The sequence below is a fragment of the Haliotis cracherodii genome, unplaced genomic scaffold (genome assembly GCF_022045235.1).
Source record: "Haliotis cracherodii isolate W230 unplaced genomic scaffold, xgHalCrac1.p SCAF_5, whole genome shotgun sequence".
Lineage (NCBI taxonomy): Eukaryota > Metazoa > Mollusca > Gastropoda > Lepetellida > Haliotidae > Haliotis > Haliotis cracherodii.
This window is the reverse complement of record NW_027266308.1, coordinates 30,793,534-30,818,982: the sequence shown is the minus strand read 5'-3', so window position 1 is coordinate 30,818,982 and position 25,449 is coordinate 30,793,534. Positions and strand designations below refer to the sequence as shown.

The 25,449-nt window shown below is 40.2% G+C and overlaps 2 protein-coding genes across 2 annotated transcripts; one reads left to right on the top strand and one right to left on the bottom strand.

Moving 5' to 3' along the window:
* Positions 1-1,471: 1,471 nt before the first annotated feature.
* On the bottom strand, positions 1,472-15,256 carry LOC139441956 (26S proteasome regulatory subunit 6B). Its single transcript, XM_071222702.1, has 9 exons — positions 15,167-15,256; positions 12,641-12,742; positions 12,182-12,368; positions 6,068-6,214; positions 4,521-4,724; positions 3,625-3,792; positions 3,132-3,208; positions 2,616-2,840; positions 1,472-1,648 (listed from the first exon to the last, which is right to left on the bottom strand). Exons 1-9 carry the CDS (start codon positions 15,239-15,241, stop codon positions 1,535-1,537), a joined length of 1,299 nt encoding a protein of 432 aa, XP_071078803.1. The 5' UTR covers positions 15,242-15,256; the 3' UTR covers positions 1,472-1,534.
* On the top strand, positions 15,243-24,309 carry LOC139441955 (clathrin heavy chain linker domain-containing protein 1-like). Its single transcript, XM_071222701.1, has 9 exons — positions 15,243-15,326; positions 17,885-18,077; positions 18,984-19,171; positions 19,645-19,787; positions 20,241-20,567; positions 21,267-21,512; positions 22,157-22,331; positions 22,657-23,051; positions 23,464-24,309. The coding sequence occupies exons 2-9, from the start codon at positions 17,886-17,888 to the stop codon at positions 23,670-23,672; spliced, it is 1,875 nt and encodes a 624-aa protein (XP_071078802.1). The 5' UTR covers positions 15,243-15,326; position 17,885; the 3' UTR covers positions 23,673-24,309.
* The last annotated feature ends 1,140 nt before the right edge of the window (positions 24,310-25,449 follow it).

Below are 25,449 nucleotides of genomic sequence, written 5' to 3'. Positions count from 1 at the left end.
TGAGGATGAACTGAATGGATAATATATGATACCGTTGTTTCCTGTCTATGTCTTTTGTAGGCAGGTTTATTTTGGACTGTGCATGTATATATTACATGTATATGTAAATATATGTTTATGTAAATGTTGTTCCAGCTGTGATCTGATGAAAGCTGACTTCCTTATTGAGCTTTTGTTGAATTTGTCAGGCAGAAGTATTGTTTTTTCTTTGTTGTTTAGAGCCACACTATTCCAGCTATGATGGCATCCTGTTAGTAATCGAGTCTGGACCAGACAGTCATCTTTAAAAACACTTGTTTTTAGAAAAACTCATTGACATGACAATTCATACTTGATATATGCATTAATAAATGGTAAAATTGAGTTGTGTGTTTTTTTGTTTTGAAGTAAAAGTATGAACTTTCAAGGTATTATTCTAGTGCATCCTTGATTATCCAGTGTGTTGTGTCTCTATTCACCATGGCTTGAGTGGCGCAATGCCATAACAGCTTTCCAATCAGATTACTGTTAAAACAAGCCAAGACTTCACTTGTACTTGACTTGACGAAAGCCATCCCAAATATAACTGGTAACTTCCTGGCAGCAAAAAGAATTCCGTACTACATCCTAATATTTCAGGAAAACAGTTTTCCAGCTAAAATAACTCACATTAAAGTCTATGGATTTGATTAAATGTATTGAGGACTCCGAAGTAAGATGCCTCGATTTTGAATGCAGGTCCATGCCAAACTCTTTCAGAAGTTCTTTTGAATGGTTGTTGATTTCAAGCTCATGAGTGCGAGACGTCACATCCGAAACTAGGCTTTGTTGACAAATGGGCCCAGGGTATTTGTGATAGAATGGAGATATACACTGGAAAAATCGAGAATGATTCTGGTGAGGTTTTGCTCATTTCACGCACATTTCACGTGGGAGTTCTTTTCCATGTGACCTAAAATCATCTCTATAGATGCTAACACTGTCAGGATTTTCGAAAGGGTTTTGAACCAATGAACTTTGATGGGGAATGGATGCCCAAATCATTGGGGTAGCTCACTACCTCAGAAAATGATTTACATGTGCCAGGAACAGTAACATGTCAGAATATGCAAGATATTTTCATGTTCGAGTGTAGTGTAAGATGTAATCAACTTGAAATGCTACACAAGTTTTTTTACATGAAGAATTATACCAATAAAATATGCAGTATGTGGCCAAATAAGGCAAAAAATAAATCCTGGTCTCCAAGAATATGCAAGCTAACTACTAAGTGATGTGTGTAAGCATAGACTAATTATTTTCAATAACAGCAAGAGCTTTCCTATTTCTGCTGGTCAAGGGGCCATAGCAGGTGCAGCAAATAGACACCAAGTCAAGTACTGAACACGAAGCAAAGGCTCAGCGTCACTGTTTAACATATTCGACATCCTGAAATACCATGTATGTTGTTAAAATTCCACGTCCCAACTCTAAGCATCACATGATACAAAAGTTTCATGAAGCAAACAATTTTTTATTACAATGGTCGTGATAAGTGAGATAAATACAATGTCATTTATTTGTAGAACTCATGCTCTGTTTCGTCCTTCTTGATGTTATTCTTGTAGCCCTTCTCGAAGTCCTTGGCCAGAACAACGTACCTGTTCTCTCGCACTGCCTGCATACCAGCCTGGAGTAGGAGAAACAAAACCAATGCTACTGTTGCAAGCTTGAGGTAGACAAAGTGCTCTTTCTGCTGAGCTTACTGGATGATGAATGTCACACCATTTTATAAGCTCATCTGTTCTAAAATCAGGACGGGATGAATACCTTCACTTTCACCTTTTAATTTTGGTCAAAAAGAGTAACCAAGGGAGTAGGGTTTTACGCCACTTTTAGCAATATTCAAGCATCATCGTGGAAGGAACACTAGAAAATGTATTTTTAGAGTAAAGATATCATTTACACTTATCCTGACTCGTACACATGAGTATGAGTATGAGTCAGGATAAGATAAAATTGGGCTTCACACATTGTACCCATGTGGGAATTGAACCTGTGTCTTCGTTGTGACGAGTGAACGCTTTAACCACTAGGCTACCCCAACGCCCCTGGTCAATCAGAAGATAACAAAGAAAAGATGCTGACTCTTGGATGTGAGTAAGTCAATATTATATTCGATAGTTGATAACATCAGTAGTTTGTTTGTTTGTGTTTAAAGCAACATTGAGCAATATTCCATCTGTATGACAGTGGTCTGTAAATAATCAAGTCTGGACCAGACAATCCAGTGAATGACATCCTGAGTATCAATCTACGCAATTGAGATATGATGAGATGCATCAACCAAGTCAGAGAGCCTGACTACCTGATCATGTAAGTTACCTTTTACAACAAGCATAGTTGCCTCTTACGACAAGCATGGGTTGCTGAAGACCTATTCTCTACCCAGATCTTCATGGGTCGATAACATGAGTAGTATTCATTACGAAGACACATCATTAGTCCGGTCACACATTGTAATTGTCACTTTAGCCAGCTCTTACCATACTTACATCATGGACACAGGATACCTATTCTGCCCTGGAATCTCCACTAACTCTGGGAAACAGGGACATAACAGTGAATCTCACACTGCCCTGGCAGCTGTTACATACCTCCTGGCATATGGCATTGATGTCTGCCCCACTGATCTTGTCAGGGCGAGCAACATAGTCCTCCAGGTCGACCTCCTCACTCAGATTCATCTTGCTCGTAATGGTGGAGAATACAAGACGCTTCTGTCGCCTGTCGGGCAGGGGGAACTCGATCTTCCTGTCAAGCCGTCCAGGACGGAGGAGGGCAGGGTCAAGAGTATCTGCTCTGTTTGTTGCCATGATAACCTGTAACACATTTGCACAAATGCAGATGTATTACAAGGTCCTTGTCGAAAAGGCATATTAAAACTTTAGTGAGCAACTTGATTTCTAAGTATGTCTGTGCCTGTAGTATGTAATAGAAAACTTGTCATCCTTATATCTAAATATATGCCAACTATGCTGTGCTAGCTTTTGTTGTTTTTGTTTAATGTATTTGTCAGAAGCACTTTGTTCAACATGTGCAAAGATTAATTGACATGCACATTGCTCATGACAGTCATGACAACTGAACAAACTGGATGACAACTAACTTACCTTGACATTAACAGTCTGGTCAAAACCATCCATTTGATTCAATAACTCTAGCAAGATTCTCTGGACCTCTCTGTCAGCTGCAAGACAAATAAATTTCTATTCCAATGAAAAAAACCCAGAAACTTCTAAATATTTGTGACTATGTTGTAGGTGAGGTGGGGTATAACGTCGCATCCAAGATTATTGCACTTACATAGTGACGTGCGTGTCTGGACTAGAGTTGATTTTATAGTGCTAGTCCACTTAGATACCAAGCCACTGTTTAACATGAATACCTCACTCAGACACAGTATACTGACTCTGAGCCCCTTAATACCTAGTGCCAGTCAAGGTAACAAGTACAATCTGTTGACATGTTTTGTTATGAGGCGATTGGGGATCAAACCAAGGACCTTCCACTCTCCTGGCAGACACTCTACCGCTAGTCCACAGAGGTGGTCTCTATGTTGTAGAATAAGATTGTGATTCTTTTTATGATGTTGTGTGGACCCACCTCCTGTTTGAGCATCAAATCGTTTTGTGGCTATGGCGTCAATTTCATCTATAAATATGATGGCTGGGGCATTTTCTTTGGCGAGCCTAAACACATCTCGCACCATCCTTGGTCCCTCTCCAAGATACTTCTGGACAAACTCAGATCCAACCACACGAATAAATGCAGCTGAAACATAATTATTAATAGTCACACATTCATACACATAGATACATAACAACATGCAGCATCAGCTTATAGATGTTAAATTTGGCACCATCAAATCTACAGGCAACAAAGAAAACACAGTACGGTTATCTCTCTTCTACGATGACCTTACACACGCCACAGTTGGAGATAAAGAAACCCCAAATTTCAATCTCTCTTGTCCTTGAAATACAGTTTTAGTCAACTTGTTTATTTCAAAATGCCTACCAACAATGATCAAGAAAGAAGTACTTTTCTATTAATATTTGCCTCTGTGGTGATGCAGCTGTCAAAAGCAGCTGTTTCAACCTGAGGTGGTCATAGTGAGAGTTAAGACCTCTGATTGACCATGGTCATAGTGAGAGTTGAGACCTCTGATTGACCAATCAGAATCAATATTTTGAAATGTCACGGTAGACTCTTTAAGCTTAACATGTTATACGTAAACATGGTAATGGGTTGAAAGCTAACATTAGCAAACAAATGCACTCAAAGCAAAATTCAACTCTTCCTACTCAAAAACTGTTGGCTCCAATGTCAGACTGTTATGACAAGAACACTGGAAGCAGGGATTGTTCGGATAACACACCATATACTTCATCAAAAAACAACCCAAGAGAATAAAAGAAACAAGTACAGCACAAGTTACTTAATCTATAGAAGGGCCCTATCTGACCTGCAATGTGTAACTGAGGTGACAGTGAACAAACCTGTTGTGTGATGTGCCACTGCCTTGGCTAACATGGTTTTGCCGCAGCCTGGGGGTCCAAACATGAGCACCCCTCTAGGTGGGTCTATACCAATCTGCTTGTAGAGCTCGAAGTGGGTGAGTGGTAGCTCCACAGCTTCTCTCACCTCCTGCTTCTGGACATCCATGCCTCCGATATCACCATACTTCACATCCGGCTTCTCATCTACAGGCACATTGGTAAAGGAAATCATATCAAGCAAACTGTTACATATGGCCATGAATATCATCATATACTTAAGTTAACAAACTTCAAACATTCACACATCAAATGTTACTTAGCATGCTAAGAACTGTCTCTTCATGCTCATGAGTTTCCTGCTGGTAGTTTGCATGATAGGGTCAAATACTTGGGATGTCATGATTCATCATGTTCACCAATACATTGCGAATATTCTCAGACAATATGATACATGATACACACTTACCTGTATGATTATATTTTAATACCATATCACTGCATACATGGAACATTTAAAACATAATGACAATTGCTGAAATACAATAACAAAGGTGCATATTTAAGTGCATATTGTTTGGGCAACTTCTGCTATTTGAACCAATCAGCAATCAGTTTGAAATAGTTTTATATGATGATATTCAGCCACATTTAATATTCGGGACTGGTTAAGTTGGGTGGGACACACTCGTTACAAGCCATATCATTGGCTAATAATTTTTATGCTATCATATCAACTGTCTGAACTTCTGTCAATATCAGCATGAATTCTCAAAGCTAACACAATGCCTTACTGAAGATTGTATTTTATTTATCGGGTAAATACAAATCCAGTGTATGGAAAGACTTGTTTCCAATATACTATGAGGAAGGGGGAATTACAAAAGTTTGTGGGGAAAAGACTGTGTGTACATTATGCAACACATTCTTGTTCGGGAAATGACAATCATACATCATGTACGTGAAAAACAAGAGTCATCAGAAAATTACCCCCAGCCCCAACTTTGGAAAAGCACCACTTCATGTACCAAGTTTCGACGAAAAATCTTTCACCTTTTTCAAGTTATGCTCCGGAAACGATATATGGATAGACAGATGGGCGGGCGGACTGACAGACACACCAGATGATGACTATATCCACCCACCCCCACCCCCCAAGCTCTGCACTCTACTGCATACAGTGAAACCATGCTAATATAGAGAGTATAATTCTCATTAAAATCGTTGGGATTGACAAATCATGTTGGAAAGCAGGGTTTCATTTTACCTGGTAACACAAGGCTAGGTCATCACCAGTCTCTTTTGAGTCTACTTGCCTGAACATGGCCATAAGCATCATTTTCTGTAGATTTTATTTTTAATGTTATTATTAGCATGATTAGACTATTACTAGCCGAGCTCATTGGACGAGCTTACACAACCTAATAAAATTCTACTAGATGCAGGCTTCAGACCACTGTTGCAGACTCCAACAATGTCGTAAAGTAACATCATACATCTGAATGCAAAGGTTGTAGTGATGTTCCAGGCATGACAAGTCGAGTACTCACCAGCTTGTAACATTGTGATGCTAGAGTCAGCCTCCGGGGGAAGAACATCCACCAGGGCATTGCTGTGTTTGTGCAGAGCCACACTGGCTGACGGCTTCAGTAGCTCACGGTCAATGGTGGACAATATCCGCACATAATAGTTGGACCCTGATAATTAATGTAATTAGGAATAATCAGAAATTGGAAATTTTCCAATAAATTGTACATTTATATACTTATCCACCTGACACTATGCATCTCTTTGATCGTATGTGGAAAAGTCTCCAGATTAAAAAACAACAACAATTCACCCCAACACATCTCACCTCACAATGGTCACCACCCAAACAAATGGGTAATGCATTGGAACCTGTGCAACAGCCTACACGATCTGATCACTTAGTTACCCCTGGTTCATCATTCTCTTTCGTCAGATCTAACAGGCTAGAGGAACTGGTTCAAAACAGGAAATAAATATACATTTAAAACACCACCTAGTGTCGAAAACAACAATAACCTGTCAGCGGGCAAACACATCAAACCTGGTGATATGATCCTGAAAACGGTAGATGGACATAAGAGCATGAGATCGGGTATAACGGGTATAACATGAGGAACATGTTTTCACGTTTGACATCGTTACATGAACGACCACATAGCTGTATAGAAAGAGCCATATAGCATGCTACTTATATCAATCCGTAATGGGTCATCAGACAATCGATTGTACTACACTGGACGCAACCATGGACAATTGAGTGCGCCTACTCGTCATCTCTTTTAACATTTCGTCAATTCTATCAATCACGCCTGAGGGATGAAGCATGCCAAGACGAGAAGACGATCGATCAACAATATCCATAACTGGTTCTTTGAGCTAGTAGCAGACAACACAAATACACAAGGCAAAGGTGAGAGGAATAAAGGGTCAGGACACTGTCAAAAAACCCATGCCTTCCGGCGACTTTGATGTTGAAGACCTAAGTCTCTACAGATGAGCAAATATACCCTCTGATTGGGTAGACAGCCAAGTAGATTCGGAATGTAACTGATGATCTGGCTGTGCAGGAAGCTGTTACTTTGCCATAAAATCCCTGTGAAAAACCTTCACATTATCACATCATTAAACAGGACTTTGTTAACATCCAGGGCATGGACTTTGCTAACACTTGCAGCAGTTGCATGGGCCAGTTAAAAAAACGGTTTTGAAAGTGATCAACTCAAGCTCTTTGTCATCAAGCGGTTCATATTCGGGCGAAGTCAAATGACGAAGGATGGCGTTAAGATGTCAGGTGGGAGGATGGAAACGGGAGGACTGTTCCTCCAACTAGTATGACCGGATGAGAGACTGACGTTCAGCAACGGTAGAAACTTTCAATCCCTTGGTGGTAGCAGTGATGGAGATCTTAAGTGATGGATGAAATTGGCAATCTGCTGTAGAGAAGAAGTGGTGGGAGTGGAAATGTCATGAGCATGACAATAGGCCTCATAGCCTTCCACTTGTGATCAGACCTTTGGCAGAAGTGTGTTGAGTCTCCGTATATGTCTAAGCTCTGTAAATGTGCCAAGCACAAGGATGGAGTGTTGTGAATGAGGGGTGGAGCAACTGGGAGTGAGGCTGCAGAAGAAGATTCTCACGGAGTTGAAGACAGTAGAACCACTTTCTGTAGAACCCGAGGTAGAAGTCCGGTCAGGGGAAAGGCATAAGTGTTGAGGCCTTCCCGTGAGATCGCCAGTGCCTTGTGACCCCAAGCTTGCAGATCTGGAATGAGAGACACGATGCTTGAGAGCTGAGAGTTCAACCTTGTTGCAAACAGATGGACATCTTGGAGCCGGCAAAGGCTGCAGATCCACTTGAAGATCAACGGGTGAAGAAGCCATTCCGTTGGTGACAGTTTGATGGGTTGAGATTAGGAGTTGACCATCATGAACGAGACCCTCGCTTGAACCTGAATATTGAGGAAGTCGCTCAACCAGAAGAGCGACTTGGTGGATCCAACTTAATGTACCAGACGACCGAAATGTTGTCTGACTGGATCATGAGGTGCGACGAAATAGGTTTTCCCTGCCTTGAACTGGAGGTAGTTGACGGACTAACCCCCTGCCACTTGTAGATCGTGGAAGTGCGCTCCCCAACCCAAGACTGACGAGTGAACAAAGAGGTGAAGGGTTGGTACCAACAGTCTAAAAAAATAATTTGATGTTACTAGCCACTATTGGCTAGGGAGAATGGTGTCTGGCAATTATCGCTCTTGATGAAGGGCATGAGGAAAACCTGAATTGGCCAGAGGTGAAGTTGACCCCTCAATGTGAGCGCTTGCACCTAAGTCAAAAGGATCTGTTGCCATTGCAGAAACAGGAGCGATTGCTTGAGTGCTAGGAGCATGAGATGTTGATTCCTTGACCATTGATCCAGAGGGACAAGCATCTTGGCTAGGCTGATGTCGAAAAAGGGCACCTATAAACAGGAGTCGCTGAGTGGGAGTCGTCTCAGACTCGTCGACGTTGATGAGCCAACCAAGTTGGTGAAGAAGACTTTGGAGGACTCGAAATGTTGTAGAAGAACGTTGGAGTCTGCATTGGCCTGGATACAATCTTCTATGTAGGACTCCAACATGAATCAGGAAATGTGGAGGAACTTCATTAAAGGCTTGGTGAGGCGGGGGGAAAAGACATGGGGCTGAAGAAATTCCAAACAGGAGCACCTTCCATTGGTAGTGGCAGCCTTGGAAAACAAACCGAAGGAAATGGTGGGTCTCCCAATGGATAGTAATGTGAGGTGAGGTGAAAGGGGATTTCACATTGTGTCCAAGACTATTGCATTTATATAGGAATTTTTTTTATTTTATATGAAATCCTGGGAAGAATCATAAGGAGCAAGATTGATGTCATGCGGATATGACAACATGTGTAAAGTCTTCATGTTGAAAATGAGCCGAAGATTTAGACTGTCTTTCTTTTCCCCAAGAAAAATTGGCAAGTAGTATCCTGGTTTAGCAGGAACTGGACAGAGACATTCTATAGCATGTTTTTCAAGGAACGTGCCTTTAGTGTCTTCGAGTATCTGGAGCTGGCTGGCCAGATACAAGTGGGGAAATGGAGTGGACATTGTCAGCGGAGTCAAAGTCGGGAACAGTTTATATCAGAGGGCGAGGCAAAGGGATCGTCCAGGATTGCCAAATTTCCTGCAAAAAAAAGGAGTCATTCGCCTATGGGCGAGTCAGCAATGGACACAACTTGAGGTGGAAGTTCCAAGTCAGCCAGAAGCTGTGGTAAGTCACTTGTTTGATGAGTCGCCTCCTTGGGCAGACTCTCCGATGTCCTTGGGACTGGAGAAAGAGACAGTACATCCAAAGGAGGACTTGGACTTTTGCTATCCTTGGGGGCATTTTCCACTTCTTTCTTCTCTTGGTCTTCCAATTGTTGACGCTGTAGATGGAGAAAGTCGACCAATACCTGAAGACCTGTATCCCTTTCGCCACTTCATGTATGCAGTCTGCAAAAAGACTCCTTGATGAGCAGGCAAGCTGGTATAAACAGGCTTTAAACTGGTCATCCCATTGGCAATGTTGGAGCACTCCTTGCCATAAGACAGGGACTTAACCCATGTGATGGGAGATGAGGTCGATGATAGCCATGATCTTCTACTGGATCAAGAGGGCCAAACCTTGATTAAAGGCATCATCTTGTGCTTTATGAGACAGCTGAGTCAAAAGGGCCTTTGTTGCTGAGAGGATGATAGATATCAGAGGGAGAATCTGCCTAATTGTTGAATCAAGATGAGCCAAATCATGATCATAAGTCAAGAAGTCAAGGAGTGTTTAGGGCAAAGGGTCAAGAGATCGCTTTCTAGTTCAGGAGCTGCAGCAGTCTGTGACATGCCATGGGTGCCAGAATCCTCCTAGGTGAAAAGTGAGGACTTGATACCATCGCGCAACCAACAAAAGGATGCAAAGGCCTTGTCAAGATTGGTAGAAATATCCTGCAACACAGGCCTGGTGCAGAGCGTGAAGTAAAGTCAGCCGAAGAAACTACAAAACACAATAAATGACCCTCTGCCGAAGTAAAACAATGAAGCTGAAGCTGGTCTTCAATCCAGTGAGGGGTTGGCAGGTTCAAAGCTCTCGAAGAGGAATCAGGGAAGGTTTGATGGCACATAGCTTCATCAGCTGGTGCATGATCCACAGCCCGAGGAACTGGAACAACTGTGCCTCGAGGAACGGACTGTGGGGCAGAACAGGACTCGAAATGTCCATACCGAGAGTCGCCGAAAGTTCAGAAGGTTGTTGGAGAGACGTGGTTACCGCTCGTAGGAACGATTGGAGGTTTGGTGCTGGGTCAGTAGCCTGATCCCTATGGTCCTAGGGAGCAGCTGTGCAGGTGGATGGAGCGTCACAGTTGGGGCTGGTGCTGAAGAGAAAAGTGGAACTGGAACCAAAAGCAAAGGTCAATCCTTGGAACGTTGATTGTGGGAGCGCCAAATCTGAGAGCGATCAACTGGACGTTGTTCTTGAGAAAGTCGATCCTGAACGTACTGATCATGAGAATGTCAATGCCTAACCAGTCAAACCCAAATGTTGCCCTACATGAGCAGTATTTAGAGTTGCGATCAGATGACTGATCATCCTCGGAGCATCTGTGTGTGGATGAGGAGCGGGACAGATCTGTATTAGAAGACAAAACTTTGACAGTCAGTAAAAGTGGAGTCTATGGTAGTCACAGTCGTCGAAGGATCGAGATTGACTTTAAGTGAAGAGGAGCAATCATCAGCATCAGCGCCATAGGAGTAGAATCAGAGGGAAGTGATTATCTGTGGAAGCCTCGGTTTCCGACGACCGAGATGTATCAGCAACATCATTCCAACTTCGATTTGGAAGACAATGGGTTTTGTCGTGTCCTTTGATATCTTTTCTGAATCCTGCTATTAGGATAGTAGGCGGTTCACTTCTCGGCGATGACACTTGTTAACAGTGTGGTGACGAGAATGAGAATGATGTGGCAAGGGTAAGCTTATGATCAGATTGTGTAGGTCGCTATGCATGGGATTACAGTACATGACCAGTTTGTTTGGACGGTGACCATCGCGATAATGGGATGTGTTCGGGTGAATCATTTCTTAGAAGCTGCAAACTTTGTTCAAGCAGGCTTACACATACGATCGAAGAAAGAAGGAGATATGCATAGTGTGAAATAGGATTAGTTTAAAAATGTACATAATGCTATCACATTATCAAAAGATAATACGAAAAAAATCAGTATTTTTCCATTCTGTCACTTGCCAATAACATGACTACCATTGTCTACACTCCATAATAAACCTAAGAACATGATACAATTACATAACTTTGGTACATATGATAAATCCATTATTGGTTTTGTTTAATAAGTGAACCAGAGTTACCTCCCTTACTCTACAGTGTCATGCAAACTTGTCATTCTTTTGTGATAATCTGAAACCAAACTTTCTTGCCAACAAGTAAACATTCTTCCTTCTCAGGTTGTTTTGTATACCGTATATCGCTGTGTATAAGGCGACCCCCTGTGTAAGACGACCCCCCAGTACACGCCTTCAAAATCAACCCGAAATCCTATACTCTGTGTATAAGGCGACCTGGAATGAAGCACATCACAAGTGCGCACACAAATATGCAATATATGTAATAAAAAAAATATGTTTAGCTTGCGTTGTTTTTTCTATGATGATTGGTCACATGTGTAACTCCAGCACATGTTGCCATTTTGTGTTTACACGGTATGACACCAAATTGGTGCCCGTAAAATAAAATTCATTCATGAAGTAATAACATATAAGAGACAATGGTGAGTAATTTAATCGCCAATAATATATGTTGTAACTATCTAGGCTTATGTGTGCTTCACATTCAGCGTGTTTATTCCACAATCACTCATACACACCGTCTCCAACAGTGTTAATACAACTGTAAAAACAGCGGGAATTGATTTCAGCTTCACCGGTTATCACATGTTAGGTCACATGTGCAATATGCAAATGCTTACCGGTACTTCCGGCTCTCAACTCACAATACACTATTCTAAAATTTAAAGATAAGATGCTTCTCCAAAGAAACTGCAGTGCATAGTCGTATCCCTACAGCCTATGTCATCAGAACGCACCTGTTGTCGACCCTACTATGCCTGTGTTCTGGTCAACAGCCTCCAGGAACTGTCCAATAACAAGAGGAACACTCTGAATCCGCTTGACCTCTTCCTGAGCATGGAGATACTCCTTCTTGAGGTTCTTCTGCTCATCCTTGATGTACTCCTCCTGAACCTCAAGGAACTCCAGCTGTCTCTCTAGTTTCTACAAAACAAAAATAACTTTTAATTTCACACATACCGCTAAGTCTGTGTCAGAATACTGGTAATTGTGGAAAAAATACAGATGCACGTCAAGGTTAACATTGTTTACGAGGTTAAAAGTGTTTATATTTTATGTGAAAATGAATAAACATGATTCAATGTTTCATTCTTCTTCTTGCTCTTACCATGGATAAGAGAGTATGACACTGACTGAACATGATATTAAGTGTTAAACGTGTGTGTGTACTAACAAATTAGAAATAGAATACTTACTTTGTACTTAACATACAGGTCCTCCAAGTCCAGTGATAGGGGATCCACATGAGAAATTCCAGATGATGTCCCAGGACGGGAATCTGTGAGTTGTGAATCCTCCTGTAAATTTATGTTAAATGTACTATTAAATCTGTGGTCAGACAAATTTGTAACCAATAATTCATTGTACATATGCCAAAACTGTGCCAAGATGATGACCAATACACAATACAAGTACTGGGATTATCTAGATCTGCTCAGTGGATAGTCCTATAGTCCTGGACCATGACAGTGGAATACATGTACATATGTATTTTATGAAACCAAAAGACCCATGTTCGCAGCAAAAGTAAGGAAAAATTCTTCAGAATTCACAAAATAAAAACGATAAAATAAATCCAAATTTGAACTTCAGCATATTCAGGTTGGAGTCTTTCATCATTTATCATGTTCATACGCCTCGAAATTATGAAAAGAGGTAGAATGTGTGCCTTTATCCTCTGACAGGTGTCTAACAAAAGACATTCAACTCAAGTATTCTGAATGCCAGTCTAGCATAAGTAAAGTGATGCATCATCATAGATGGATCCAGGGCACCCTAAACCCCCCACACTTTGAAAACAAAATGTAGTATATTTTAGGCAGTAAACATGGTAAAATTGACAGAAAAGATTTTGATATGTTGGACCTGTCCCTTTTAAATATACTGGATCCACCCTTGACCATGCATCATTGCATAGCAATAAGTTAGTTAGTATCTCTCAAAATGTACTTATGACCTCTTTGAGATGATGTATTTTAGTTTCCTAAATAAATTATAGTGCATGTATTGCCATGATGGTGGATCAGAGACCATATAATAGAGGGACGGCCCTCTAGCCAATGCGCGAAACCACCAGCGCTACAGTTTGTACTGCGCAGCCTGTCCGGAAGCGAGCGAAAACGTGTGTTCACTGCAGTCATCGTAGTCGACTTTTTTACCATACAAAGGTAAGATTTCAAAATATATTTTTATGCTCACGTATTTCTTAACATTGTCAACATTACGACTGAGATTTGTTGATGCGCTAAAGCATATCGTTGTTATTGTATTCGATGAAATGGTCACGCTTTGTTGTTGTTCGTGTGAGCAAAATGGCGAACATGTAAATTCGGGAAAAGTGCGTATTTTGACTTTCAATAACGGCCACTAAATATCAATAAAAGTCCTTGGTTACCAAGTTGTGTGCAAAGCAGATATGTCAAAAGGTGGCTTAGTGGTATTATTAAATCTGTGGCAGTCGCGTTATGTCTGATTTTGACTGCGGAAATGACACTAAATCTGACTTTTCCCGAAATAATTACACCACAACACTTAATTTTCGCATGCGTTCAGACTAATGTTTGTTCTATTTGCGGTATTGAAATAAATATGTTTAAATTCGTCACGATTTCCTCCGTGGCTTGGTACCACCCTTATTTTGCTACCATCGGTATTTATTTTTTTATGATTTTTGGCGCTAACCCACATTTTCGTCATATATTCACAGTTTAGTGTACCCTAAAGCAGACGACATAACACCTCTTTTGTCTGTGATTTTGGTACAAATATATTTTTCAAGGCATTGTAATAATTTTCTATTTTTGTATTGATATCAGAATATATTTTGTAAGATCCATATTAAGTTTTTGACGATTTGTTCAGCCATTTCATTGTAAGTCTAACATTACTATTAACTTTTTTCACTTTAATGGGTCTCTTGAACCAAACCTGCTGAAGAAAACTTTAGATAATTTGTCAATGATTATATTTTTATTTAGAAAAAGTCTTTGTTTAATTTTTCTTTTATTAAAATATTTTATATGTATTCTCCCTAATAAATGCTAAATAAACATTATGAGTTATATGACCTGGACAATCATTAATAATGTAAATATGATTAAGGAACTACACATTTTGTGTATTTAGACAACAATAAAATCTATTATATGGTCTCTGGGTGGATGAACCAAAAATTGCAAATGGCAATGTTTGTGAAAAACAAGTGTACTTTTGACTCTTATCATTTGTATCAATCCTAAAATATTTTTTTAGGATACAGCTATCAAACAAATATTTGAGACGTGAACCATATTTCAACATATTAAGTTCTGGGTTGCCTAGACAGATCACCATGTATATTGATGAGGCTGCAGTAACACTAGTGAAAGTCTAAGCAGAGAAGCGCTCATTTTAGCAATATTTGCGTTCCCGGTTATCTAAATTAGTTAAAAGAGGGTATATTGCACTGTACATCATGCTTAAACCGGATCCATACATCAAACTCCGGAGTCTTACTTTAAACATACCTAGACCAGCGTAACAGTTTCAGTCCCTGAATGAATGATAAAGCATTTTTTGAGCAAATCACGATAGAAACATCAAGTGTAAACACCGACATTGAAATCATCTGCTTTCTTAATTCTGGAATGTGTTTATCGTCCTAGACAGTGGTAAATGGTATGTCATGGTTACATGTTGATATCTTTTGTACAACGAGAGAAAATGTATCTATCTGAAAGCACCTTTTCAGGAACAACGATGCCGATTTCCTCCATCTTGAAAGTGCCCGGATATGACGTCACTTCCTCACAACTCATTGTTTACAAATGGCGACCAAGTGCGTAGTTTCTCAATGAATGACAGTGACAGTTAGTTTCAGACCAGCATAAATAGACCAGCAAGGTATCTATCGACTCATTCCAATGACATTCAAACAACATTATATTATGATTCATATACGTGTAAACACGATGTGATTCCGATAATGTCAAACAAATAAACAACGGTGACAAAATGTTAACTTTCCGAATATACGTTTAGAATGTGTCAGAATATGAACATAAATAGTTTTAAAGTGATGATATACGATAGACTTCCGCCCGTATCCACTTAAAAATATATATAACTAAAAGGAATGAGAGGCAATGCATACATATACACTTTTAGAGGGGTGCGATGGTTAGGAGTCTTTTCAAAGGGTGCAGGCTAAAACGGCACCTCAGCAAAACGTCACCGATTTCTTGGGCGAAAACGGCACCTCATATGGCGAAAACAGCTACTAATTGTCACGGCACCTCTATTTTTAATAATGATAAGAACGTATATGTAGTATTTATGTTTTCCTTGGGTGGACACGGTCTGTTATCCGAATAAACATTCTTGGCTGCCGTCAGAAAGGGGAGATATATATGAAATATCTATAACATTACTATTTATATCCTACTTACTAAAATAAATATTAAATATATAATATACCTGTAGTCCAATTTCTTGACATTTCCGGCAGACTCAGTTTCAGCTTGACATTGAGTTAATTTGAGTAAAGGCCTCCCAATCAGATCATTTGTCAGAGTCAGTGAGTAAATTTGACACAATTTAATTTAACAATTATTTGTGTTTGCAAGTGACAATGTAAGTTTAATTTCATTTATTTTACTTCAAAGCATCTGATGTCTTCACAATAAGTTTAGTTGCGCCTCCAAATCAGAGTCAGCGAATAGAGGCTGGTTTCTAATGTAAACTTTTCTTAACATTTCACAATATTTTGTGTTTGCAAGTGACAATGTGAGTTTAATTTCATGTATTTCAGTACCAAGATTAAAAAAATAATAGGGTGCCGTTTTCGTCAGGCAAAAGTAGCCGTTTTAGCTTTAGGCAAGGTCACGTTTTCGCCAATTGGTGCCGTTTTGCTGAGGTGCAGTTTTAGCCATAACCCCTTTTCAAATGTACTTTGTCCTACAGGAGAACCAAGAAATCATTATTATTTGATATAAATCACTCAAAAATTGACTTAAGGTTTCTTTTATATGATTTGAGTAAGATTCATGATCATACTTCAAATCTTGATGTTATGCAATCTAACTCCTTTGCCAGTCCCTGTCTTTATGTGTCATAGCAAATTATATCTTCTTTTGCAGTTAATCAGTCATGTTGTAATGATAATAATGTATATGAGGTGGGAATCACCCCTTGCCATTCAGCCTGATATGAAAGGCGGGTACATGTCTCCCAGTGAAATATGCACTTCTAGGAGGTCCTGATGGGGGGCACCACCTCCGTTGTCTAATGGTAGAGTGTCCGCCTGGATAGTGGAAGGTCCAGGGTTCGATCCCCGACCGCGTCATACCAAAAGACGTTAAAAGATGGTACTTGTTGTTAGCCTGTCTGGCGCTTGGCATTAAGGGGCTAAAACAAGGACTGGTCAGCTTGTAGTCAGTATACTGTGTCTGAGTGGGGTATTCATGTTAAACTGCGGCATGGTATCTCAGTGAGCTAGCACTATAAATCGGCATCAGTCCGGACTAGTACAAGCAGCCACACACACACCTGCATGAATATCGCTATATAAATGCAGTAATCTTGGATGCGACATTAAACCCCATTTCACCTCACCTCACCTCTTGAGGTGGGGTGTCACAAGTCAATAGTAAAATTTGGGGCCTTTAGTCAGCAGTCATTAATTTTTCAGCTTAGTCAGAAAAAATGGTGCAAACTGGTTATCCTTATCATATTTAGTCAGTCAATTTGAAAAGTAACTTTGAACAACAACAGAAGAAAGTGTATACAGTTATGTTATCTAAGGTGCAGTAACACTTTGCTTTTACTGCAGTAGAATAAAATTAGCATGAAGGAAAGCAAAAGTTGAATGCAGATTGTGAGTTTGTCTGTCGGGAAACATGGGGTTCTGCTTTCGTTTCATTACTGTAATTATTGTTTTGCAAATACCAAACACTGACTGGTTCTGTTGTGTTGTTAGACTTAGTTATGCATGACATCTATGAGATTTTCGAACAATTATGATAAACAGTCAAAGTTTCCTATTTACGCTAAGCAGTTTATTCAGACTTCTTACAATAATCTTTAACGATAAAAATTTGACACATTTTACATTTCCGATAGATTTTTTAGTTGTTTTTCACAGAACAGCACAACCCCATCAGGACTGTCATTCTAATATTTACTCCCAGACAAGGTTCCTGTCAGTGAATTCCCTTACACTACCTGCACTTTACTAAATCATCAAGCGACTGTACACAGAGTAATTGTCTAACATCTGCATTCCTTAAATATCATAGATCTATTCTGAAAGAATTTTTTTATAATCCTGGTAATTTCTAACCAACATAATTGTATCGAGTGCTTATACTTGTTGCATTCCAATAGAATGAAATCAAGTTCATCAAATCTTTACATACCTTCTATTAAGAAAAGTTGATATTTATGTCTGTTTATCAATATAGAATGTCATCAAGTCGATCACCAACTCCAGTGAGTTCTGTGTCAGCATTTTCCAAGTTGCCTCCAATCATCACAAGTGAGGCCGACCGCGACTTCCTCCATGAACTCAGCTCGTACATTGACCGAGAGATGGGCAAAATACATTCCGATGATGAAGAACAACGTTACATTGTGTACAAAGGAGTTTTTAATAAAGTAAGTGAAATATGCAGAGCTTCATAAAGGTTTGAATTCTTAAGGTTCAACTGGCCTATTACCTGGGAAAATGATGGGCAAGGTGTCAGAAAAATAGGCCACGGGACTCAATGTTGATCAGAGAGATTTGGGCATTTGTATTTTTTTGAGGTCAGTAACACAGACTCCCAGAAGCCTTAACTACTGGTACAATCTCATTAAAATAAAAAGATCTGAGGACATCCCATTAGTGGTCACGTCAGAACGACCCTGCATCCGACCAATCAGAGCGTCGCTTACCAGATTATGAAAGTGACACTCAGAATGTGATTTCTAATCATGCAACCTTGAAAACTTTAACATGGGGTATTCCGAAAGATAGTTATGGGTTTAACGACTGATTCCTTACAATCTAGACAATCTATTAGCCATTCCAGAATGTTTTTTTGTTCAGGTTTCAAATTTGTAATCGAGAATTAGTCAAAATATGTTTTGAAGCGTAGTCGCCAATTTGAAATAAGTGCCGTTAAGCACGAGAAAGCTGCCTTCTGATTGGTCATTCCATTGGTCGGTCAAAGTTCACGCAAGGTCGGTCTGACGTGACACGTAATGGGATGTCCTCAGATCTTTGTTTAGCAGTAGCAAAACAAAGATCTGATTTTAATGAGATTGGTACTGGTACAGACTATGGTCTTTGCACTAAAAAAATCAAAGACTCAAATATGTAGTCGTTGCACTTTATTTAAAAGACATTATTTCTCACATAATGAACATCATGTCCTAACCCTCTACAGTATTGTTTATTTATTTCACAATTTCTCCTTGAAATTGACATGTCTTTTGAGACCTTGAGTTCTACAGTATGTTAAATGTATTAAATATTGTTATATCTAACTATTATGAAGCATCTGTTTGATTGCTTTGTAGGTTATTGAGCATGTGGTAGCTTACAAGCCTCTTCTGACTGATATAAAGAAGGAATATGAAGACACAATTGGTGCCATCAGGAAGGGGCAGAGAGAAGCAGTATTTCTTCAGGAAAAACTTAAGGCAATGGCCTCGGAGCCTTCCACTATTCGCAATTATAAGAAACGAGCTGATGAACTGGAAGAAAGGTAATCAAAATGTGCATGATATGTGCGCAAACCGTTTTCCCTAATAGGTTAGAGGATATAGCACTACATAAAGACTGGACCTCCTCCATGGTGTAGTGGTAGAGTGTACACCCAGGAGAGCGGAAGGATGTGGGTTCGATCTCCGTCCATGTCAAAGATGGTACTTGTTGATACTCTGCCTGGCGTTCAGCATTAAGAGGTTAAAACAAGGACTGGTCAGCTGGGAGTCAGTGTACTGTGTCTGAGTTGGGTATTCATGTTAAACTGTGCCATAGTATCTCAATGGGCTAGCATGATAAAACTGGCATAAATCTCGACTGTACAAGTAGACACACACCCATGCATGCTAGTTGCTATTTAAGTGCAATAATCTTGGCTGCGACGTTAAACACCATTTCACCTCACCACATATAAAGATTGGACATTAATTTACATGTTGAAAGAGTAAGTTTTTGTGTATATATTTGTTTCAGAATTTCCATTGTACAGAAGGACAATGGCCGCTTGGAAGCTGAATTGTCTCAGCTAAAAGCTGCATGTATGGAAAGAGAGAAGAAAGAAGAGAAGAAGGAGATTCCAAAACCACATCTCAAGAAAGACAGACGACAGATTCCAGGTATTTTGTACTTTATTGTTAATTATACTTCACCATATATATTAAAAAGAAAACTCCACCGGCAATTTCAATGACACTCACATCACAATGATGTCTGGGGTGGTAAGGTACGTAGGATTGTGGTCAGCTCATCATGGTAAAGTCTTGGTTCAACTCCCCACATTGGAACAATTTGTAAAGCCAATTCTTTGTGTCCTCTACGATAGTATTGCTAAAAGTAGCAAAAAAACCATACCCAGAAATAAAAGTGATAACCTTTTCCATATTCATAAGAAATCTCTGCTGAAATTTCCGACTATATCATGAGCATGTGTTAATGAATCACCTTCAAATAGTGATGATCGGACAATCATTCTTGTCACTGATGTGTCAAGTTTGGAAATATCCTTCACATGTCTACCATAACATATTTTGAAACTCACAAACAATTACCTTGACCTCCTTGACCCCCAGGTCTGACCTTGGATGAGTCAACCGACCTGAAGGTGTTGTACCGTAAGCTGGAGAAGCTGGAGCGACAGATGAAGGAGCTAAACATCTGCTACAAGACACGGTATGTCAGCAAGACCCACAAGCAAGAGTTGAAGGAGGGGCTTGACAACAAGGTCGCACACAGAGACCACCTCCTGTGGCAGAGTCAGGTGTACCGAGAGAAGAGAATGAGGCTGAAGATTGCACTAGAAGCTGCCGAGGCATACAATCGAGTCAAACCTCCACATCAGACAGTAGGAGATGCAGTCATGCTGGCATTTGCACAGTTTCAAAGTTCTAGAGCAAAAGGTATTTAATACAAATGCTAAGAGAATGTCTGATTACTAAAGAACATGAATAGGTATACTAACTTCCATATTGAAGTTGGATGGTCCACTAATAAGCAGGTTAATAATGAAATATTACCCCTAAGTGTAGAATGATTGTTTGCGATAACTTTTCGATATTTTCACATGTACATTTTAGTGATTCTCATGTGCTTCGTTGTTGAGAAAAATATGATATGACATAATCCATTGTTCATGTCACAAATTTATTACATTATGTCATCTGAACAAATTTGTACCTTCATTGACGTTTCTGTTAACACTTCATGCTCTTTTTCTTCATTTTCACTCAATGACTAATATATTGACTCACCTACTGTGAAACTCAGAAATACAGATTATCTGTCCCTCCTGAATGAATGTTGTCGCCTGCTGCCAAAGGCTAGGGATTAACACCATTCATTCACTCGGGACATATCATCCGTAAAGCCTCGTGGCTTGTTGGTTATTGTTTGTGTGTAAACTATTATGGCAAATGTGAGGGCATGTTTCTTTGTCATCCTTTCACTGAACCCTTTATTTAAAAATTTGATCCGTAAATGTAAAGTCTTTTGAATTTGTAGACCTTTGGATCTGAATAGATTTTCCCGATGTTGTGTATTCAATATAGACATGAAATACAATTGTATGGGTTTGATGTGTTTCCATCTTCCTGTCCCAGAACCAGTATCCACAGAAGGAGGGGATGGTCTGAATCGGGAGGTGACCCCTTCCAATGTAACAGTTACCACAACAACGTTTGAGGAAGATGATCCCAACAAGGAGAAAGAGGCTGAGATTATGCTGGAGTACATAGAGAAATTTAACGAGTTGTTTGAGGACGGCAAGTTTGAGGAGGCAGCCATCCATGCTGCCAACAGTCCGAAGGGTATACTGAGGACGAGGGCCACTCTGGTCAAGTTCAGGGGTAACTACAGGTCTTCAGAGATGAGGCTTTCTTTTCATTATAATACTGGAAGTAGTTTCACAACTTGTATGAGGTGACAGATATGGAATTTGATGCTTTCATACTGAGAAGGTACTGTAGGTAAGCCTAGTGGTGTATGCTTGTTAAATAGGTCTTGGTGTGAATCCAATATTGCTGTCATATATGTTTTTTCATGTTCCCTACAATCAATTATGATGTGTTTGTTTATTAAGCGCTAGACTGAGTGCCTGACAATATTTCTCTAGTACATAGATCATTGTGCATTAAATGCATTTTGACTCCCCGAGGAGTATCTAACTGAAGGCTGCAACATTGCTCATGTTGAAATGAATTACTGGTAAACCTGTTTTTTCCCATCTTTACATGTATCACATGTTGTGAAATTACCTTTTTGACGGTTTTGTCGCTTTTCTTCATACATGGTTTACAGTTATTGCTGCATGTTGCTGTGTGTTCACAGGGGGATCCAGAGTGGGGGTGCAGGGTGTGTGCATGCTCCTTTTTTTCTGACACCTTACTGGTTAACTGTGCCCTCTGCCAAGTGACATTGTGACTTGGGTATTATGTGCACACCTTCTTTTCCAAGTCCGGGATCCACCTCTGATGTTATATGTGTTTTTTAGAGGTGAAGGGCAAGTTCCCTGGCAGGACTCCTCTGCTGAGTTTCTGCGATGCTTTGATGTCATCGGTGAAGGAGGCTGGGTCACGGCCGAATGAAGCGTTGTCCCTGGATTGTGTGCTGTGTGCCCTCAATGAGAACAAGCTGGACCTCCTCTACCACTGGCTGGCTCAGGACAGGTCAGGGGTTACATTTTCATACTGTATATTTCGTTAGTAGGGCTTTAGCCAACAAAGACATCTAGAGTCTAGAGAGCAGAGTTGTGTCCCTTAGATGCCAGGATCTGGTCCCCGTCATACTCCCGCTTAATATGGAGGAAACATCTATGACCTATGTCACTTTTGGTTTTTGGCCCACATTAAGCCTGTACTCTGTGATGAAACAAAACTGTTCAACTATGGAACCAGCCTTCTTTATTGTTTGTTTCAATAATTGTTAAGTTTGTATTATGAAAATATATCTCTATCTTGAACAAAAAATAACCACAAGCTATGAAACTTACAGACTCACCCTGTCCCTGGATGTCGGTCACCACATGGCCAACCACTGCTCGTGTACCATCCCCTGTAAATGTGGCTGCCAAGCATTGGCCCAGAGTGTCTTCATGCGCCTTCAGGCACACCGAGACAGTGTCCTGTGTCTCCTGAAACAGGGCCGAGTACATGCTGGGATCCAGTTCTCACGCAACAAGGGTGTCCTGTCCACAGAGAACCTGATGGCCATGTTGACAGCCTGTCCCTCCCTCCAGCTTGTCCACGCTCTGGTGGAGCATGTGCCCATTGACCAAGAGGCTGGACCTCTGCTGCCCCTTGGCGTTGTGCTTCGGACACTGGTAAACAAGGGTCAGACAGACCTGATTGCCCGGTGCCTTCAGGACCTCAAACAGGGCACATTACAAGGTGAGATCAACTTGTAGAGAGTGTATGTTTGTCTTTACAGGATCTAAAGCCTTTAGCCAAACAGTGGGGTTTCTTACTTCTTCAAATATTTACTCACTAAATCTGGGATGAAGAAAAATGTTGACTTCAGACATATTTTTATAATTGAATAATACAATGAACCCCCGTCCAGATGATGAGTTTCTGAGAACCTCACTTTCCTGATGATTCTTGTTAAACTTGGCGTAGCCTAGTGGTTAAAGCCTTATAAACCGAAAAGTACAGGTTCGATTCTCCACATGTGTAAAATGTGATAAGCTCATTGTTTACTTCCCCATGATATTATTGGAATATTGCTTTCTCTCTGTAAGCAGTGTAAAATGAAACACACTCATTCTGATGTTTAACACAATGTACCCTTGCTTCTCGACAGTTGGTGATGAGACGGCAGATTCACTTCTCAACGCTGTGTTCCTTGACTCCCAGACCTCCATTGACCACTGGATAGCCATCTCCGGACATCTTCAAAATAACGATTACGAAGACACAGCAGTACAACTGGTTGCTACGGTGACAGTTGTTGAGGCGTTACAGAAAGCATTAGAGATCAATGCCCAGAAGGAACATGACTATATGCAGTAACCATAGCAACAGGCCGTGGTACACTGTGTGTACAATGTGATACCTTGTGTGACTGTGATATACAATATACATGATATACAGTTATGTTTTATATTCCCGAGAATCAGGGTTCCGTTCCACAAAGTGATCTTAGTGCTGCAGCTGTTGTAACCTTCCACTTCCATAACACAGACCTTCCATGCTTGGGAACCAGGGTGCCGCAGTACAAAACAACCTTAGCGCTAAGGTGACTGTAAGCCAAAGTTAAAACATAGGAGTTACGATCACTTAGTGCTAAGATTCCTTTGTACAACACCACCCAAGTCATAAGTTTGAGGTCGGATAAAAAGCTTAATTCCTTACGTTTTTAGACCTAGCCCCACCTCTCCACAGCAGAACGTTTATCGGCTGAAGTTTATTGTCTAGCTCTTGAAACTCATTTGTAGGCTTTTTATAGATCAAATCTGCCATTCATTATTACCCACTGCACTTGGATATACTACCAGTGCTGGCAATGTCAAACCCTACCTCTTGTGAAGACAGTTGTATTGAATGACAGCTCATTATAGCATGTGAATACAAATAAGATCAGAGTTCTTGCTTAGTTTAGTTACTATAAAAAAAATTAGAAACTAGTTATTATTGTCAGAATGAAAACTTGCACAAATTAAACTTAAAGAATAAAGATGTTTATCTGACATCAAACTCGGAACTGGTTCCTTACCACTGTTATGTCAGGGCGTGAAGCCCAACTCACTCACTATAGCTGTAATGCTAGGATCGCTTTCTGGAACATAACCAGGTCAGCTTGAGTGCAAACAGCCAAATCTGATGACTGACTTTGTTATGTTTTTGTATTGATGAGTAAAAACATTATTTGTCATTTTGTTGGTATTGTTCTTATTTGTATTGAATGTTGCTTGAAGAAGTCTGAACATGCAACAACATGATGATTAAGTGTATTAACTGCTAAAACATACACCTGGCCAGATGCATTAGGAGCTCAACATACAGCAGGTCAGATGGAGTGAGTTAGAGGGTATGGTTTTACGCCGCTTTTAACAATATTCCAGCAATGTCACGGTGAGGACACCAGAAATGGGCTTCATACATTGTACCCATGTGGGGAATAGAACCAGGTCTTCATCATGACGATCGAACGCTTTAACCACTAGGATACCCCTCCACCCCTGGCCAGACGGATCACCCTTTTTCAGACACCTCACATCTTATCTGCATCCTCGGCCAATCCTTCGTGACTTGGGAATACGGTAATGTGCACCCCCTCAAAATCCTGGATCCGCCTCTGATATTCACACCATGAAAACTGTCCTTACCAGAGATCATGAAACATACACTACTCAACATTTCCAAGGACAAAAAAAGTTGTCTTTAGTCAAAAGTGTGGTCCTTAGCAAATGTTGAATAGTTTAGTATCCCAATGCATCAGTAATTTTGTGATTGGGTGCAGCTATTAGATACAAATGGTACATCATGCATTTTGGAACTAAGTCACATTTTTGTAACAGACAAATCAACAAAGTGTTTATCTGAAAGTCAAATTGAACCTTTTTATTTGTAAAACTAAAAGGTGGACAAATGTCGTTGTAAACAGTCATGAAAATAGTAAGTGTTACATTCAACAGCAAACCTTCCTAAAAATCTTCAGAATGTTGTAAAGTGTTAAATAAAACCAAAGTGTTAGAAAATATCTAAAACTTGTAGGACAGTGTCATGATGAAAGTGTTCCATCCACTCTTGTTGATATTTGGCTTGGTTTGTATCAACTACAACCACC